The 14,544-nt window shown below is 40.6% G+C and overlaps 1 protein-coding gene across 8 annotated transcripts in view; it reads right to left on the bottom strand.

Moving 5' to 3' along the window:
• stxbp1b (syntaxin binding protein 1b) overlaps positions 1-14,544 on the bottom strand; it is a 90,914-nt gene that overhangs the window by 74,267 nt on the left and 2,103 nt on the right. For all 8 annotated transcript variants that reach the window (XR_013283593.1, XM_077521904.1, XM_077521903.1 and 5 more), the window contains exons 2-5: positions 11,409-11,458; positions 11,244-11,325; positions 686-762; positions 269-347 (exon numbers count right to left, since the gene is read on the bottom strand). Coding sequence is in view for 7 of the 8 variants with exons in the window: in XM_077521904.1 (XP_077378030.1) it covers positions 269-347; positions 686-762; positions 11,244-11,325; positions 11,409-11,458 (288 nt within the window). In the remaining variant the exon portion in view is untranslated. The remainder of the gene's footprint in view (positions 1-268; positions 348-685; positions 763-11,243; positions 11,326-11,408; positions 11,459-14,544) is intronic.

Below are 14,544 nucleotides of genomic sequence, written 5' to 3'. Positions count from 1 at the left end.
AAATTTATTTGGACACTCACTCTCAGACGCTTTACACAGCAGAGAGTATAAATGACAACAAAAACAATAATAAAAGACTACAAGATTTAGGAAAGGCCAGTTTGAACAGGTGAGTATTGAGGAGGGTTTTGAAGTTTTCGAGTGAGCCTGTGTTCCTAATGGGTTGTGGGAGTGCATTAGAGAGGGTAAACCATATACTGTTATAAAATATTATAACCGTTCATTGCATGTGTTCATTCAAGATTACAAATGGTTTTGTGCTACTCACTGTCAGTGAAGAAGACGTGGGCTGCTCTATACCTTGGAGACTGTGGATCTCTGAAGTCATCAATCAGACCCTCAACGGACTGTCAGCAAATAATGATACAATGTCTAATGAACTTGTGTAAAAAGTTGTTACTGCTAGAAAAATCCATGACTGTGACCAAACACTTCCTTTACATAAATTCAAATGCTTAAACTCCATGACATTTCTATGTGAATTTAAACCACCAACCTAAGGCATATAGGTTTAACAATAATCACATTAATCATTTAGAGCAATTTACTGTTGTTATTGTACGTAAAATCAACATGGTAATTAATCAAGGAATATTCTTGATTGCTTAGTTAGGCTACTAATGCAATAGTCTTTGTTCAACCTTTTATGTTTAGTGCTTGTTCTATTGCACAGATTTCTCATTACCTCATCTGAGGGTGTTATGAGATAGATGGCTTCAATGCTGGGCAGAGGCTCGCGGCGCTTGGATATGTCCTCGACAACTGTGAAAAGCACCAATGAATGTTTTATTAAGCAATCGGTTGTTAATAATTGGACATGATGGAAGGTTGTTGCATGTTGCACAAGTTTATTTGCCAGTAGGGACACTATTGTTGCTGGCAATGGCAGTAGCCGATTGCATATTAGCCAACTTGCGGCACAGCTGTTTTTTTTTTGTTTTTTTGCTTGTGATTAAAAATACTATCTGCTCTCATTTCAGTTGATTGGTTATTTTAATAGCAGCTCCTGGCCAAACCTCGTTGGTACTGATGGATCTTAATCACAGGACCTGTGTGGCCCTGAAAGACAAACCAGAGTATTGGACTCCTCATGCCAAAGTCACTCATTAAACAGGACATCGGTGAGCTAAAGACTACTGCAAGATGACAGTTGCCCCCACAGTTGTTACTCAACTCATCTATATTTATAAAGCGCTTTAAAATGGGCATTGCTGTATACAAAGTGCCGTACATGAAACAGAAATCGGTTGTGCAGTAAAGAATAAGGTAACAAAAACAAGAACAAAGCATTTTAAGTGAGTATACACGTTTTTTTTTTAATTCAATCTCAGTTTTAGTCCAGTTTCAATCATGCTTGTTAGTCTTTATCATAGTTAGTCAACCTCTTCCCATTTTTATTTAGTCAATTTTTATTTGACTATAAATCGAGCATTTTAGTCTTTATTTTACTCCAAGGGAACATAATTTTATTTGTCTAGTTTTAGTCAACAAAAACTATCAACATTTTAGTGTAGTTTTAGTCAGGATAATCATTTTACCCCTGTATTTTTTATTTTTTTTTGCACCCGAGCTGAGCACAGCCCGAAAAGGCAATGTGGGTCACCCTTCCTATGGGCTCACCAAATGTGGGAGGGGCCAGTGTCCAGGGTGCACTCTGCTGGGTTCTCACCAAATTCGAAAAGGCGAAACGACGCTTCCTTCGTCAGCGTTTCACCGCGTAGTTTTTTTGGAATGATTGCCGCGCTTTCGTGCGCACCGGAAGGGAGGAGGCGTGTCCCTTGGTGAACAAGGAAGTGGAGCACTTTAGCGAGTCAACATAAAGTGAGCACCGCCAACTACTTCCACTTCTTTCCTGGGACTAAACAGCCACGCCACTATTTTCTCCTTTTTTGAGGTACGTGATAGCACTTTTGCTTTTTTCGTGGCTATCTGGCGGCCAGCATTTGTGCTAAAAATAGCTTTGGCATGGGTGGTAAACACTGCTGCTACCTCGGTACAGTTCATTAGCAAGTAAACAGACTTACCAGCACTTGTATGCTACGTCTTTGAGTACCATTCTGTCCCGGCTGGCCGTGTTGTTGCGCACGGGTTGACAATAGAGAGGACGCTGTGTGTGACGTAGCCCGTACTCGAAGCCGATTGGCTGCCGCGAGGGCGAAAAGCGAAAAAAGTTAAAATTTTTTAACTTCGGCGAATATGCGATTGCGCTGATTTTCGTGCGTCCTCCGCGCCGCCCCACTTTCGTTCCGTTGCGCGAACTCCATTGACTACAATGCAAACGCGCCGCCGAAACGCCTTCCCCGCTTTTGGTGAGAACGCAGCATGAGCTGGGCAGCAGCCACCTTGGCGGTCCGATTTGTAGCTCCTGAAGCTCTTGGGACATGGAATGTCACCTCTCTGGCAGGGATGAGCCCAAGCTGGTGTGCGAGGCTGAGAAGTTCCAACTAGATATAGTCGGATTCGCTTCCACACACAGGTTGGGCTCTGTTACCAGTCCTTTCGAGAGGTGTTGGACTCTTCCACTCTGGAATTGCCCACGGTGAGAGTAGTGTTTTTTAGAATTTAGTCTCAGTTTTAGCCCAGTTCAATCATGGTTGTTAGTTTTTATCATAGTGAGTCAACCTCATCCCATTTTTATTTAGTCAATTTTTATTCAACTATGAATAGTCTTTATTTTACAACAAGGGAACATCATTTTGTCTAGTTTTAGTCAACAAAAACTGTTGTTATGTACTGATGACACCATTTACAGAATGTGACTGCAAGTGTAGGAGTTCACCAGGCGAGGGCGCTAGGCATCAAGAAATATATTGGTGGGATGCGGAAATGAAACGGAAATAAAGGAATGGATGGATGTCAACTGACGAGAGTTTGTTCAGTTCTTGGGTGAGTCAAAAACCCAACAACGGCGACGAGGATAATTCATAGTTAAATCTGAGAAGTGGATTATAAAGCGTTGAAAGAGATGGATAATCTGTTGCCAAAATTTGACTGTTACACTGAGCCTGCCACGCTGGGTCCGCGGTGGACACGGTGGCTAACCGCATTTGAGCTATATGCAGACGGGAAAGGTCTAATTTTGGTGGATGGCGCAGAAGCTACGGTGAGACAAAGACGACATGCTCTGCTTCTACATCACGCCGGCACCGATGTTCAAGATGTGTTTGCAGTTTTGGCTGACACGGGAGGACCGGCAGATTATGATGCCGCGGTCACGGCGCTGAACGCTTACTTCGTACCTCAAGTAAACACTGCATTCGCCCGCCAATCTTTTTACCAATGACACAGAAACCGGGAGAAACTGTGCAGCAATTTGTAACCAGATTACGTCATGCTGCTAAGGATTGTGCATTTGCGGCAGACACGGAGAATCAGTTCAGTGATGAGCAGGTGTACTTCAGACTACGTAAGGAGAAAACTGCTGGAGGAAAACAACTTGACACTGGCTCGCGTCCTGGAGATAGCAGCACAGTGTGACCGAGTGGAGATGCAGATGGCGGCAATGAAGGTGGTCGACAACGCTGGCGCAGAGGGAGGTGAAACTGTGCACCGTGTATTCAAAAAAGGAGGACATTTTCATAAGAGAAAAACACGAGGCCGCGGAGAGGAAAGAGAGAAGAAGGGAAAAAGTGTGCTACAGATGTGGACATGGAGATCACTTTGCCAAAGATCCTGCCTGCCCAGCAAAAGGACAATCATGCAGGAAGTGCAATGGAAGACACCACTTTGCGAAAATGTGCAAATCAAAAGGAAATGAGGAAAAGACAGTGAAATTTGTGGAAACAGAGTCCCAAGACGGAGACTATGCATTTGTAATAAGAGAATGTTCAAACATAGAGAGAGTGACATTAATGTTGGTGGAGTAAATCTGCCCATGTTGACTGACTGTGGTGCATCAAGTAACATAGTAGATGCACACATGGGAGATGTTAAAAAGTAAAAGGATAAAATGTGTGTCTACGAAAGTGACGAGTAAGCCCCTGTACCCATACACCTCCAAAGTGCCCATACCAGTAAAAGGAGAGTTCAAATGCCAAATCAGCATAGGAAAACACAACACAGAGGCTGAGTTCACAGTAATCCAAGGGCAAGGAGTGCCACTACTTGGTAAGGAAACGTCTGTCAAGCTAGGTGTGCTGAGAGTGGGTGTGAACGTAGCCACTGTGTGACACTAAAACAGAAATTCAGAGACAAAATCCAAAATTGTTTCAAGGAGTTGGAAAACTAAACACAAAACAGATAAATCTACACATAGATGAGAAAGTGAAGCCGGTGGCTCAGCCCCTAAGACGTGTGCCATTTCACCTAAGAGAGTCGGTGGACAGAAAGATAAACCAGCTGCTATAAATGGACATAATTGAAAAGGTGTAGGGACCCACACCGTGGGTGAACCCTGTCGTGGTTGCTCCTAAACCACCAGAGGATGACATCAGGATGTGCCTCGACATGCGAAGAGCAAATACAGCCATCATACGAGAGAGACATCAGATACCTACAGTGGATGAGCTCCTACAAGGAATGAACGGATCCACAGTTTTCAGCAAACTGGATTTAAAGTGGGGATACCACCAGCTGGAGCTCACACCAGAATCAAGAAGCATTACCACATTTGTTGTTCACACAGGGACATACAGGTGCAAAAGACTTGTGTTTGGTGTTTCCTCAGCAAGTGATCAGTACCAACATGACATTGCAACAGCCTTGACAGGTATCGAGGGTGTGGAGATTATTTCTGACGACATCATCGTCCATGGCCCGAACCGGGAAATTCATGATCACACAGTCTTGGCAAGGCTAGAGAAGTGCGGACTGACTCTGAATGCAGACAAGTGCCAATTCAACATGGACGAGCTAATTTTCATGGGCATATTACTCAGAAAGGCATCGGCCCCACTAAGGAAAGAGTGAGAGCGGTAGCTGAAGCACGGGAGCCGGAAAATGCATCAGAGGTACGCAGCTTCCTTGGGTTGGCTGGCTATAGCAGCCGGTTCATACCCCAGTTTGCCACCATATCAGAACCGCCACGCAGACTCACGAAAAAAGACACACCATTCATGTTTGGACCAGAACAGAAAGCAGATTTTCAAATTAAAGACAAAATTGGTAGAAGCTGGAACTTTAGCATATTTTGACAAGGATGCCCCCACCAAAGTAATAGCGGATGCAGGACCAGTTGGAATTGGAGCCGTGCTGGTACAAGAGCAACATCGGGAGATGGTGCCTATATGCTATGTGAGCAGGAGTCTGACAGACTGTGAAAAAAGATGTTCACAGACAGAACGTGAAGCGCTTGCACTAGTCTGGGCGTGCGAGACAGATCATAAAGCATTGGAGGCGATCTACAGTCCCACATCGAAGCCATGTGCACGCATTGAGAGGTGGGTTCTGAGACTCCAACCATATGATTTCAGGGTGGTTAACATCCCGGGAAAAGAGAACATCGCGGATCCCCTTTCTCAGCTGCTGGGAAAAAGTGCCACTGAACAAGTTCATGAACATGGAGCGGAAGAGTATGTGAGGATGGTTGCTGAAAGCGCCACACCCAGAGCATTAACTACAAAACAGGTGGAAGAGGCGTCATCCACTGATGATGAACTGAGAGAGGTGAGAAATGAAATGCAGAGTGGTTGTTTTGACAACTGCCAGACATATGCACCCCTGGCTGGTGAGCTGTGTGTGATTGGACAGTTAGTACTGAGAGGAACATGCATTGTACTTGAGAACCAGGGCCCTGATCTTAGCCCATGAAGGACATGTGGGTGTAGTGGGCACCAAGCAACACCTCAGGAGTAAGGTGTTGTGGCCTGGAATGGACCGGGCTGCAGAGATACACGTCAGATCGTGTCATGGATGCCAAGTTGTCTCACGACCAGATGTACCTGAACCACTACGTTCGACAGCATTACCAGATGGACCCTGGCAAGATGTGGCAACCGACCTACTCTACTGGGTCCATTACCAACCAGACATTCTATACTAGTGGTCATTGATTATTACAGTAGGTACTACGAATATGAAATCTTGCAATCAACTACAACAGACAAGGTGAAAGACAGTCTGGAGAACATTTTCAGTCGCCACGGTCTTCCGATCACCATCAGATCTGATTGTGGCCCACAGTTTATATCTACACAGTTTCAGATGTACTGTGAGGACAGAGGCATACAGCATGTGAGAACAACACCTAAGTGGGCACAAGCCAATGGTGAAGTGGAGAGACAGAACGCTTCGCTGATGAAAAGGATACGCATAGCACAAGCTGAAGGACTGGACTGGAAAAGAGAACTCAGGAAATATGTTACAATCTACCGAATCTATTGACCACTTTACAACCGGAAAGAGCCCTGCGGAACTACTGTTCAAAAGGAAACTACGCGTTGCTAGAAGGAAAGGAAAATCAAAACTTTACACCAACAACAAGAGAGGAGCAAAACATTCAGATGTGGCAGTCGGAGATCAAGTCCTGCTGAGAAAAGATAAAGTAGACAAGTTCTCTACCACATTCGACAAGACACCATTCGAGGTAATCAAGAAGACCGGTAACAATGTGGTTGTTAAATCACCAACTGGAGCTACGTATTCTAGGAACACCACATTTGTGAAAAGATTCTACTCTGAGGACATTGCTCCACAAACAACTGACAAAACACGTTTGACATGGACTGAGAAGAACGAGGAGGAAATCAAACAGCCGACAGAGTCTTTCAGGCCCACAGTGAAGGGATCAGAACACACTCAAACAGGAGAGACCTCATCGGCAGATAAAGCTGCCACAGAAATTAACTATGTCCTGAAGTGAACCTTCCATAGTCGGGGGGGGGGGGGGGGGGGTTGTAATGTGCATGTGTTCTAACCTCAAGTGATGTGCCTCTCATTCAAATTCATAGTCTGATTGAGAAGAATATTTAGATGTTAAAGTAAGGAAATGTGTTTTGTCAAGGGGGAATAAGTTTTGGAAAAAAAATAAGTGATATTTCCTAATGTTTTCAGGTTAAGGAAATGTGCTAATTACGAGCGAGGTATATTTTCTTTAAGATGGAGATGTTTCTAATTTTGTTATTATAGAGTTGAGTTTAATTCTAAGTAAAGCGGGGATGTTACATACTGATGACACCATTTACAGAATGTGACTGCAACTGTAGGAGTTCACCAGGCCGAGGGCGCTAGGCATCAAGAAATGTATTGGTGGGATGCGGAAATGAAACAGAAATAAAGGAATGGATGAATGTCAACTGACGAGAGTTTGTTCAGTTCTTGGGTGAGTCAAAAACCCAACAACTGTCAACATTTTAGTCTAGTTTTAGTGAGGACAATCATGTTATGATAATGTTGAACGTTTCGGATCATAAACTATTTCACATGAAATTTTCTCTCATCTTTTTGATGACAACTTGACACACAATTACAGTATATCAACAAGTGGCTACTATGGTTCCATGCTATGAGCTAGTAAGTTAGCCAGCATTAGTTAGCGGTCGGATTAACATTATTGTTGGAACGTTATAGCCGTTGGATTAACGCTATAACTATACGCCTGTACGCTAGGTTTCACTCTGATGGACGAGAGGGTAGCCTCCCTCCACCTTCGGGTGGTTGACGGGCTCTGACTGTTGTTTGTGCCGATGCACCGAACAACAGCTCGGCGCACCCAGTCTTTTTGGAGTTCTTGGAGCGGGTGCTGGAGAGCACACCAACTGGGGACTCCCTGCTCACGTGGGCAATGACAATGAGAGCTGGATTGGGAGGAACGGCCCCACCTCGGTGCGGTGTTCTGTTTCTGGACTTCTATGCTCATCACAAACATAAGGGTGTCCATATGTGCACTTGGCACCGGGACACCCTGGGCCGCAGTTCGAAGATCAACTTTGCGGTTTGCACACTCCCTGGTGAAGCTCAGGCAGTGACACGTCTGTGAAATATTTGCGTCCTGGTAGCACATAGCGAGGCTCCAAATTAGCAATCAGACGGCAGAATCCAACGACTTCCACCAACGAGAATGGCTGATCATCGACTCCAATAAATTCAATTGTTTTCTGGGTTATTTGTGTTGTCTGTTGGCTGTCACGCTGATATGAGTTTACGTTGGTCAGCATGGTCTGGGTCAGCTTGTCATGAGTAGGCATGTGCCGATAACCGGTTTGACGGTAAACCATGATATTAAAAGTCACGATTTTTTAAAACCTCCAAACATGCCCCAACCGGTAAGTTGTTTAGCCCCGACCCCGAGTCGAGGCGTACGCCTAAAATGGGCAGCAGCCGTGTGCAGCAGCGGCCTCGTCTCAATGTTTACGTCATGTGAGAGCGCCTTCGCTGCAGCAGCCAATCGCATTACGGTCGTGCCGGCCGCGTCCTGCTTCAATGAAATCATTACTGTACATTACAAATAAACGCTGATAATGTTGCTAATTAGCATTGGTTAGACATGTTAACAACACAGAACGTTTTATGTGACTCGTCTGAGGTAGGAGGACGCGTGCACTGAGCGAGCTGCAGGATGGCTGACAGAGGTGAACCACCATCAAGCAAACTTGTCCCCCCCGTCAAAACAAACAAAGTCAGCTGTGTAGGAATTTTTCGGTTTTCGAAAAATAAATGGCGACCGTGGCTTGGAGGAAGGCTATCCAACCTGCAAAACGTGCTTCAGAAGAGTGGCCGCAAAAGGAGGAAATACATCGAATATGATATCACATTTACGAGGGCACCACCCATCACTGTTTGACAAATTCACGGTAAAATAACATAACGCTGTCTGAAAAATTTACGTTTACAACTACGCTATGAGCAATGAGACCTGCATTGTATAGAAGCTGATAAAGTGTCTTAACTAGCATGGCTAACATGTTCACATCACAGTGTTAGTTTAGCCTACTCTTACTCCAAAATAGTTAATTTTACTGTTATGCTAGAATTAAATGTAGCCGATATGTCTAACTTTGTTTAGAGGTTGCACCATTTTGAAAATCAGTTCAAATTCAAAATCGTAATATTAAAAAAAAAAAAAAAACAGCTATGCAGAAAATAAACAGTCATGCATCAACGTTAAATGATAGAATCAATATTGTAATTTTACCAATAATTATATATTTTCAGTACTAGTGGACACATCCTCTCACCTCATCGCTCCAAATTGAATCCAGGAAAGGTGAACATGCTCACCTTTCTGCATCATAATTTGAACTGACAGGAAAATATGCAAGAAATGATAATCTGTTTTTGTTGTTGTTGTTGTTAAAGAAAAAATAATAATCTTTTTTTGTGTTTATTGTGCTGTAGATTAATACTTCATACAAATTGCACATTTCAGTTTAATTTTGATCTTTTGCCCTACATAAATATTTCATTATTCGTTTATTGTTGAACCGCAGGTTTTGCCCACTTTACAGCATTTGTTTCACTTGGCATGGCAAATGTTTATTTTAGCAAATGCTGTATTCAATATTTTGTTTAAAAATAAAACTGTTGAATGTGGAAAAATGGTTATCTTATTTACCAAAATATATATATAAAAAAAAAAAAAGATTTAGAGCTGTAAATTCGATACCGTGACATTGCGATATTTTTGCTCAAGGTTATCATACCGCCAAAATCTGATATCAGCCCATGCCGAGTCATGACTCGAGTCATGCAGGAGTAATGTTTGGGTCTTGTCTCATGTCTGGGGTCACGCCTGGCTTAAGTGTGAGTCGAGTTCATGACCGTGCGCCAGAGTTAACGACCCATTACGTGTCTGTTTTGGTATTGATGTAACAGCATCCAGATTCAACTAATTTTAGGCTATATGATGTCTGGACTATTATGATGTCAAGTATCTTTTATGCTATATGATGTTTGTTGATGTCAGGAACTATCTGTAATTACAGAGTCAACAGCCAATCAGAGAATTCCATGTTAGTACGAGTACTCGCATGTCTCGCCACAAACAATGAGATTGATTGACTGTCTATTTAAGGATCTGAGAATTGTGTGTGTTTTGCCGTATTATTGCTCACTGTTTCACTGTGCTTCCCCGGAGCCCAAGGAGGCTTGGCGTTCGTGATTCTCGATGCATTCTCGTTGTTTTTAGTTTAGTCAAGTCATGTGAATAAATAGTTAAAACCTTATTTGTGTCTGCGTTTTGGGATCCAAACCCTTCAGCACACAACACAGCTGCTGTTTTGGTGTTGCCGCTGCGTCCGCCTTTGCTTTATTCAACGCAGTGAGTGAGCCACGTGAACTTGGCATACACTTCCAAATGTTCGCTCTTTAAATACTGGATTAAATTAGTGGTTTTGAAACTTTTGACCTTTGTTTTATGGCATACATTACAGGTGGCAAACTTTACATCACTCTCAAGAATAGCAAATAAGTGTGAAGCGAGGGGGAGGGAGTCGGGAGAGTTGACGTCACATTTCCCTCAGGCTGGTCTCTCAGGCAGACTGCCAGGCATTTTTGATTGGGAATAAAAGGCTTTGATCAAATATTCCGATCACATACTTTTTCACGAATATCGGTGGGCGATCGATCGGAGCATCCCTAATTTCAACTAAATTTCAATTTGACAAATAATTTTGGGACATGAAAGACAAGCTGGCCGTTCAGCCCGGGCATCCTTTGTCATGTCCGATATGTTGATTGCATGTAGACAGAATTGATTGCATGTAGACAGAAATTCCACACACATCTGCCACTATTTAAAGTACTCTGACTAAACCCAAATAAATCTCAATGCTTCCAATAGGCTTTTCCTGACTTTTTTGTTTTTCCTTCAGTCAGAAACTTGAAGGGTTTGTGCTGAGACTGAATGCTATGAATGCTGAATGCTAATTGTTCATAATTCCTTACAAGGCCTCAATTCAGCAGGAAAAGAAACAGCTACCATCGGCATGCATCCTTTTAGTGATAAGCAGAGTTGTGTTTGCGCAAACATATCTTTTGGAATTTTTGCCAACCTGGATAAGCTGACTGTCCCCTACATATTTTATATCACTTAGAAAGGAACTCAACCAAAAACTAAAAATAAAAAAGCGAATAAAATGTCTTGAGGAGCTGGTAAATTTCTTTTCAAGCCACATTATTGAGTAAAAGTACCCAAGACCCAGAAGCTGCAGCCTTGATCAGACAGCTGCAGAACTCACTTAGCAATTAGCATCATAAGCAAGAAAGACAAAAAGAATACTGCGACCCCGTCAGTACTGAAGTTAACCATAAAAAGAGTGGTGGTGTATTTCAGATGAATGTGAACTGGTAAAAACAGTGATACTCACTGGTGATTCCTTCTGACATGATGTCTGTCATCTTGCAGCAGGAGGAAATCATCCTCATACTCAGCTTGTCCACCACAAGCACCTGCAAACGAGTGAGACGGAACACTTCATAGTGGGGAAATGAATGTTCACATTTGTGAATCTAGAAGCAAAAAGTACACTTACTTTCCATTTTCCTTTTTCTCTTGCCTTTTTGATGACACCGTTCATTATTTCTGTGAAGTGAGAAACAGGCAACTCATTTAAAACTCATTCACTTCCAGCCATTTTCACTGAAGCAACCAACCCCCCTCTCATGGCTGTTTCACTGGATTTTGACTGATTTTGTAAGTCCCACAGACTATTGTGTTATAATTAGTGCTGTCAAACGATTAAAATTTGTAATCTGATTAATCACTTTTTAATTTTGATTAATCACGATTAATCAGCTAAATTACTTGTGTATTCGCATAATATAAAATAAATACAAAATACCGTAATATTTTGACATTAATGCATTTTATTATCTGAATGTCATTTGCAAACATTGATTAAATGCATGTACGCAATTGCATGCATGCGTGTATTGCTCAAAACGTAACAGCATCATATCAACTGGGTACAATTCAGCAATTATTAATTAATTAAACACAAATTACTTCTGTTTTATCTAAAGTCCCGTCTGGGTGTTTTTTAAAGCGAAATTTACCACCGAGCACACCAACTGGAGTCACCCCGCTCATTTTGGAACAATAGGCGTAGGAAATGCCATGCATTGACCTGCGCAGCCTTCAACGTAACCATCTGCGGTTACGTTCAAGGCTCAAGCGCAGTAAAAAAAAAAATAGTGCAATTAATGTGTTAATACGTGATTAATGCGACATTTTTCTGTGATTAATTAATCTATTAACGCTTTAACTTTGACAGCCCTAGTTATAATGCTATAAAAACATGGAACCTACCAAAAGAAAGATGTGAGACTCTTCTTTCATTAGCAAAAAAAGTATATATGTATCTGCTTCTGTTTTGCAGCAATTAGCATTAGAATATAGCTAAGTTTAATCAATTTTCACATTCTGCTGCTAGCAATAACTACCATTGCTTTAAGCCACCTCTTCATGTCAGAAGCTTCATCAAAACCTTCTGTATGCTCTTGCATAATAAATAAATAAATAAATAAATAAATATGTGTAAATATGTTTTTGGGAGTGAAGGACGAAGCATATATACATACCTATATATATATATATATATATATATATATATATATATATATATATATATATATATATATATATATATATATATATATATATATATATATATATATATATATATTAGGGGTGTTAAAAAAAATAATCGATTCGGCGATATATCGCGATACTACATCGCGCGATTCTCGAATCGATTCAATAATTGGCAGAATCGATTTTTTTTTTTTTTTTTTTTTTTTTTTTTTTTTTTTTTTTTAGGATTCACACCTTGAGCATGGAAGAATGTTATATGAACGGAACATTAAGCCTTAATATTTTATTTTAATGCTGTTCAAACATGAAACAGATTACAACCTCTATAAGACTGAAATTTCAGATAAATAAATAATACATTTTCATATAAATCTTACACTCTACAAGCTTACTGATTAGTATTTTCTAAATTTGAATGAAAAAAATCGCAACAATCGACTTATAAATTCGTATCGGGATTAATCGGTATCGAATCGAATCGTGACCTGTGAATCGTGATACGAATCGAATCGTCAGGTACTAGGCAATTCACACCCCTAATATATATATATATATATATATATATATATATATATATATATATATATATATGTCACGATTCGATTCGATACCGATTAATCCCGATATGAATTTACAAGTGGATTGTTGCGATTTTTTTTTACTCAGATTTAGAAAATATCATTCAGTAAACTTATACATGTATGAAAATGTATTATTTAATGATCTGAAACTTCAGTCTTATAACTGTAAGCCACTGTATTTAACAAACAGGTTGTAACATTTTTCATGTTTGAACAGCGTTGAAATAAAATATTAAGGCTTAATGTTCCATTAATATAACATTCTTCCATGCTTAAGGTGTGAAAGTTAGACGTTTTGTTGAATATTTTTCCATCAAAAATGGATGTTAAAAAATCGATTCGGCTGCTTATTGAATCGATTCGAGAATTGCGTGCTGTAGTATCGTGATATATTGCCGAATCGATTTTTCAACACCCCTAATATATATGTATATATATATATATATATATATATATAAAACAAGTTCTCTTTTTTGGTTTTGAATGAGTTAAAAATAAATAAATACGTACATAAATAAATAAACAAATAAATAAATAGACAAACACCCATCCATCCATTACAAGCAAGAAAAATAATGTGATGTAACTTAAATGAAGGACTTTTTGCTGTTACACCCTGTAATTAATGTACAATATTTACATATACATAATACAACCAGACAACATACTGTATGCTACAGACTGCAGAATTGACTCTACTGAGATGGATGAAACTCATGTGAATAGATATTAACATTAAGGCAGACAGATACATAAATTGAATGACACAATCTTATCTTCAATAAAATACAATTTTATATTAGTACAAGCCCTGCGATTGGCTGGCAACCAGTCCAGGGTGTACCCCGCCTACAGTCAAGAAAATTGATGGATGGATGGATATTAGTACAATTTAGCTAAGTAACAGTCATGCTCATTTTAATGTGTTGACTTGGAGAAAAATAACTCCTAAATTTCGGTCATACAAGCGAAATGGTGGATTTTTTTATTTCTTTATTTATTTATTTTTCTAATTGAAACTTGTTAGCTAGTCAAACGAGGTTCCCGATAGCAGACAAAACGAAAAGGTCAAGGAGATCATCACATAAATCATTCTCCAAAAAAGCAATTTTTTTTCTGAGACCAAAAAAAAAACTAAATTTCTCTGGAACCCATTATCATCATCATCACATTCTTGATGCATTGTAGTCAGGTTGAAGTGCGTTCCAACCAGACTCGGAAATTTTGCCTTTAAAAAAAATAAATTAAAAAAAATCTTATTTTCCTGCGATTGGCTGGCGACCAGTTCAGGGTTTGCCGCAGCAATCGTCCATTGGGATATGCTCCGGGAACAGGAAATGCTACTTGTAAACAAATACAATGCACCTCAATCTCTGGCTCACGGACGTCATAGTTAGCAACATTCTTTTGAAACTGTTTTAAAAATGTTACTGTCGGCCCCCATCTGAGCATAAGAGGTGGAATCGAGCATGAACAGATTATTGCAGGGATGCT

The sequence above is a fragment of the Festucalex cinctus genome, chromosome 5, assembly GCF_051991245.1.
Source record: "Festucalex cinctus isolate MCC-2025b chromosome 5, RoL_Fcin_1.0, whole genome shotgun sequence".
NCBI lineage: Eukaryota > Metazoa > Chordata > Actinopteri > Syngnathiformes > Syngnathidae > Festucalex > Festucalex cinctus.
This window is presented reverse-complemented; position numbering and strand designations above follow the sequence as displayed.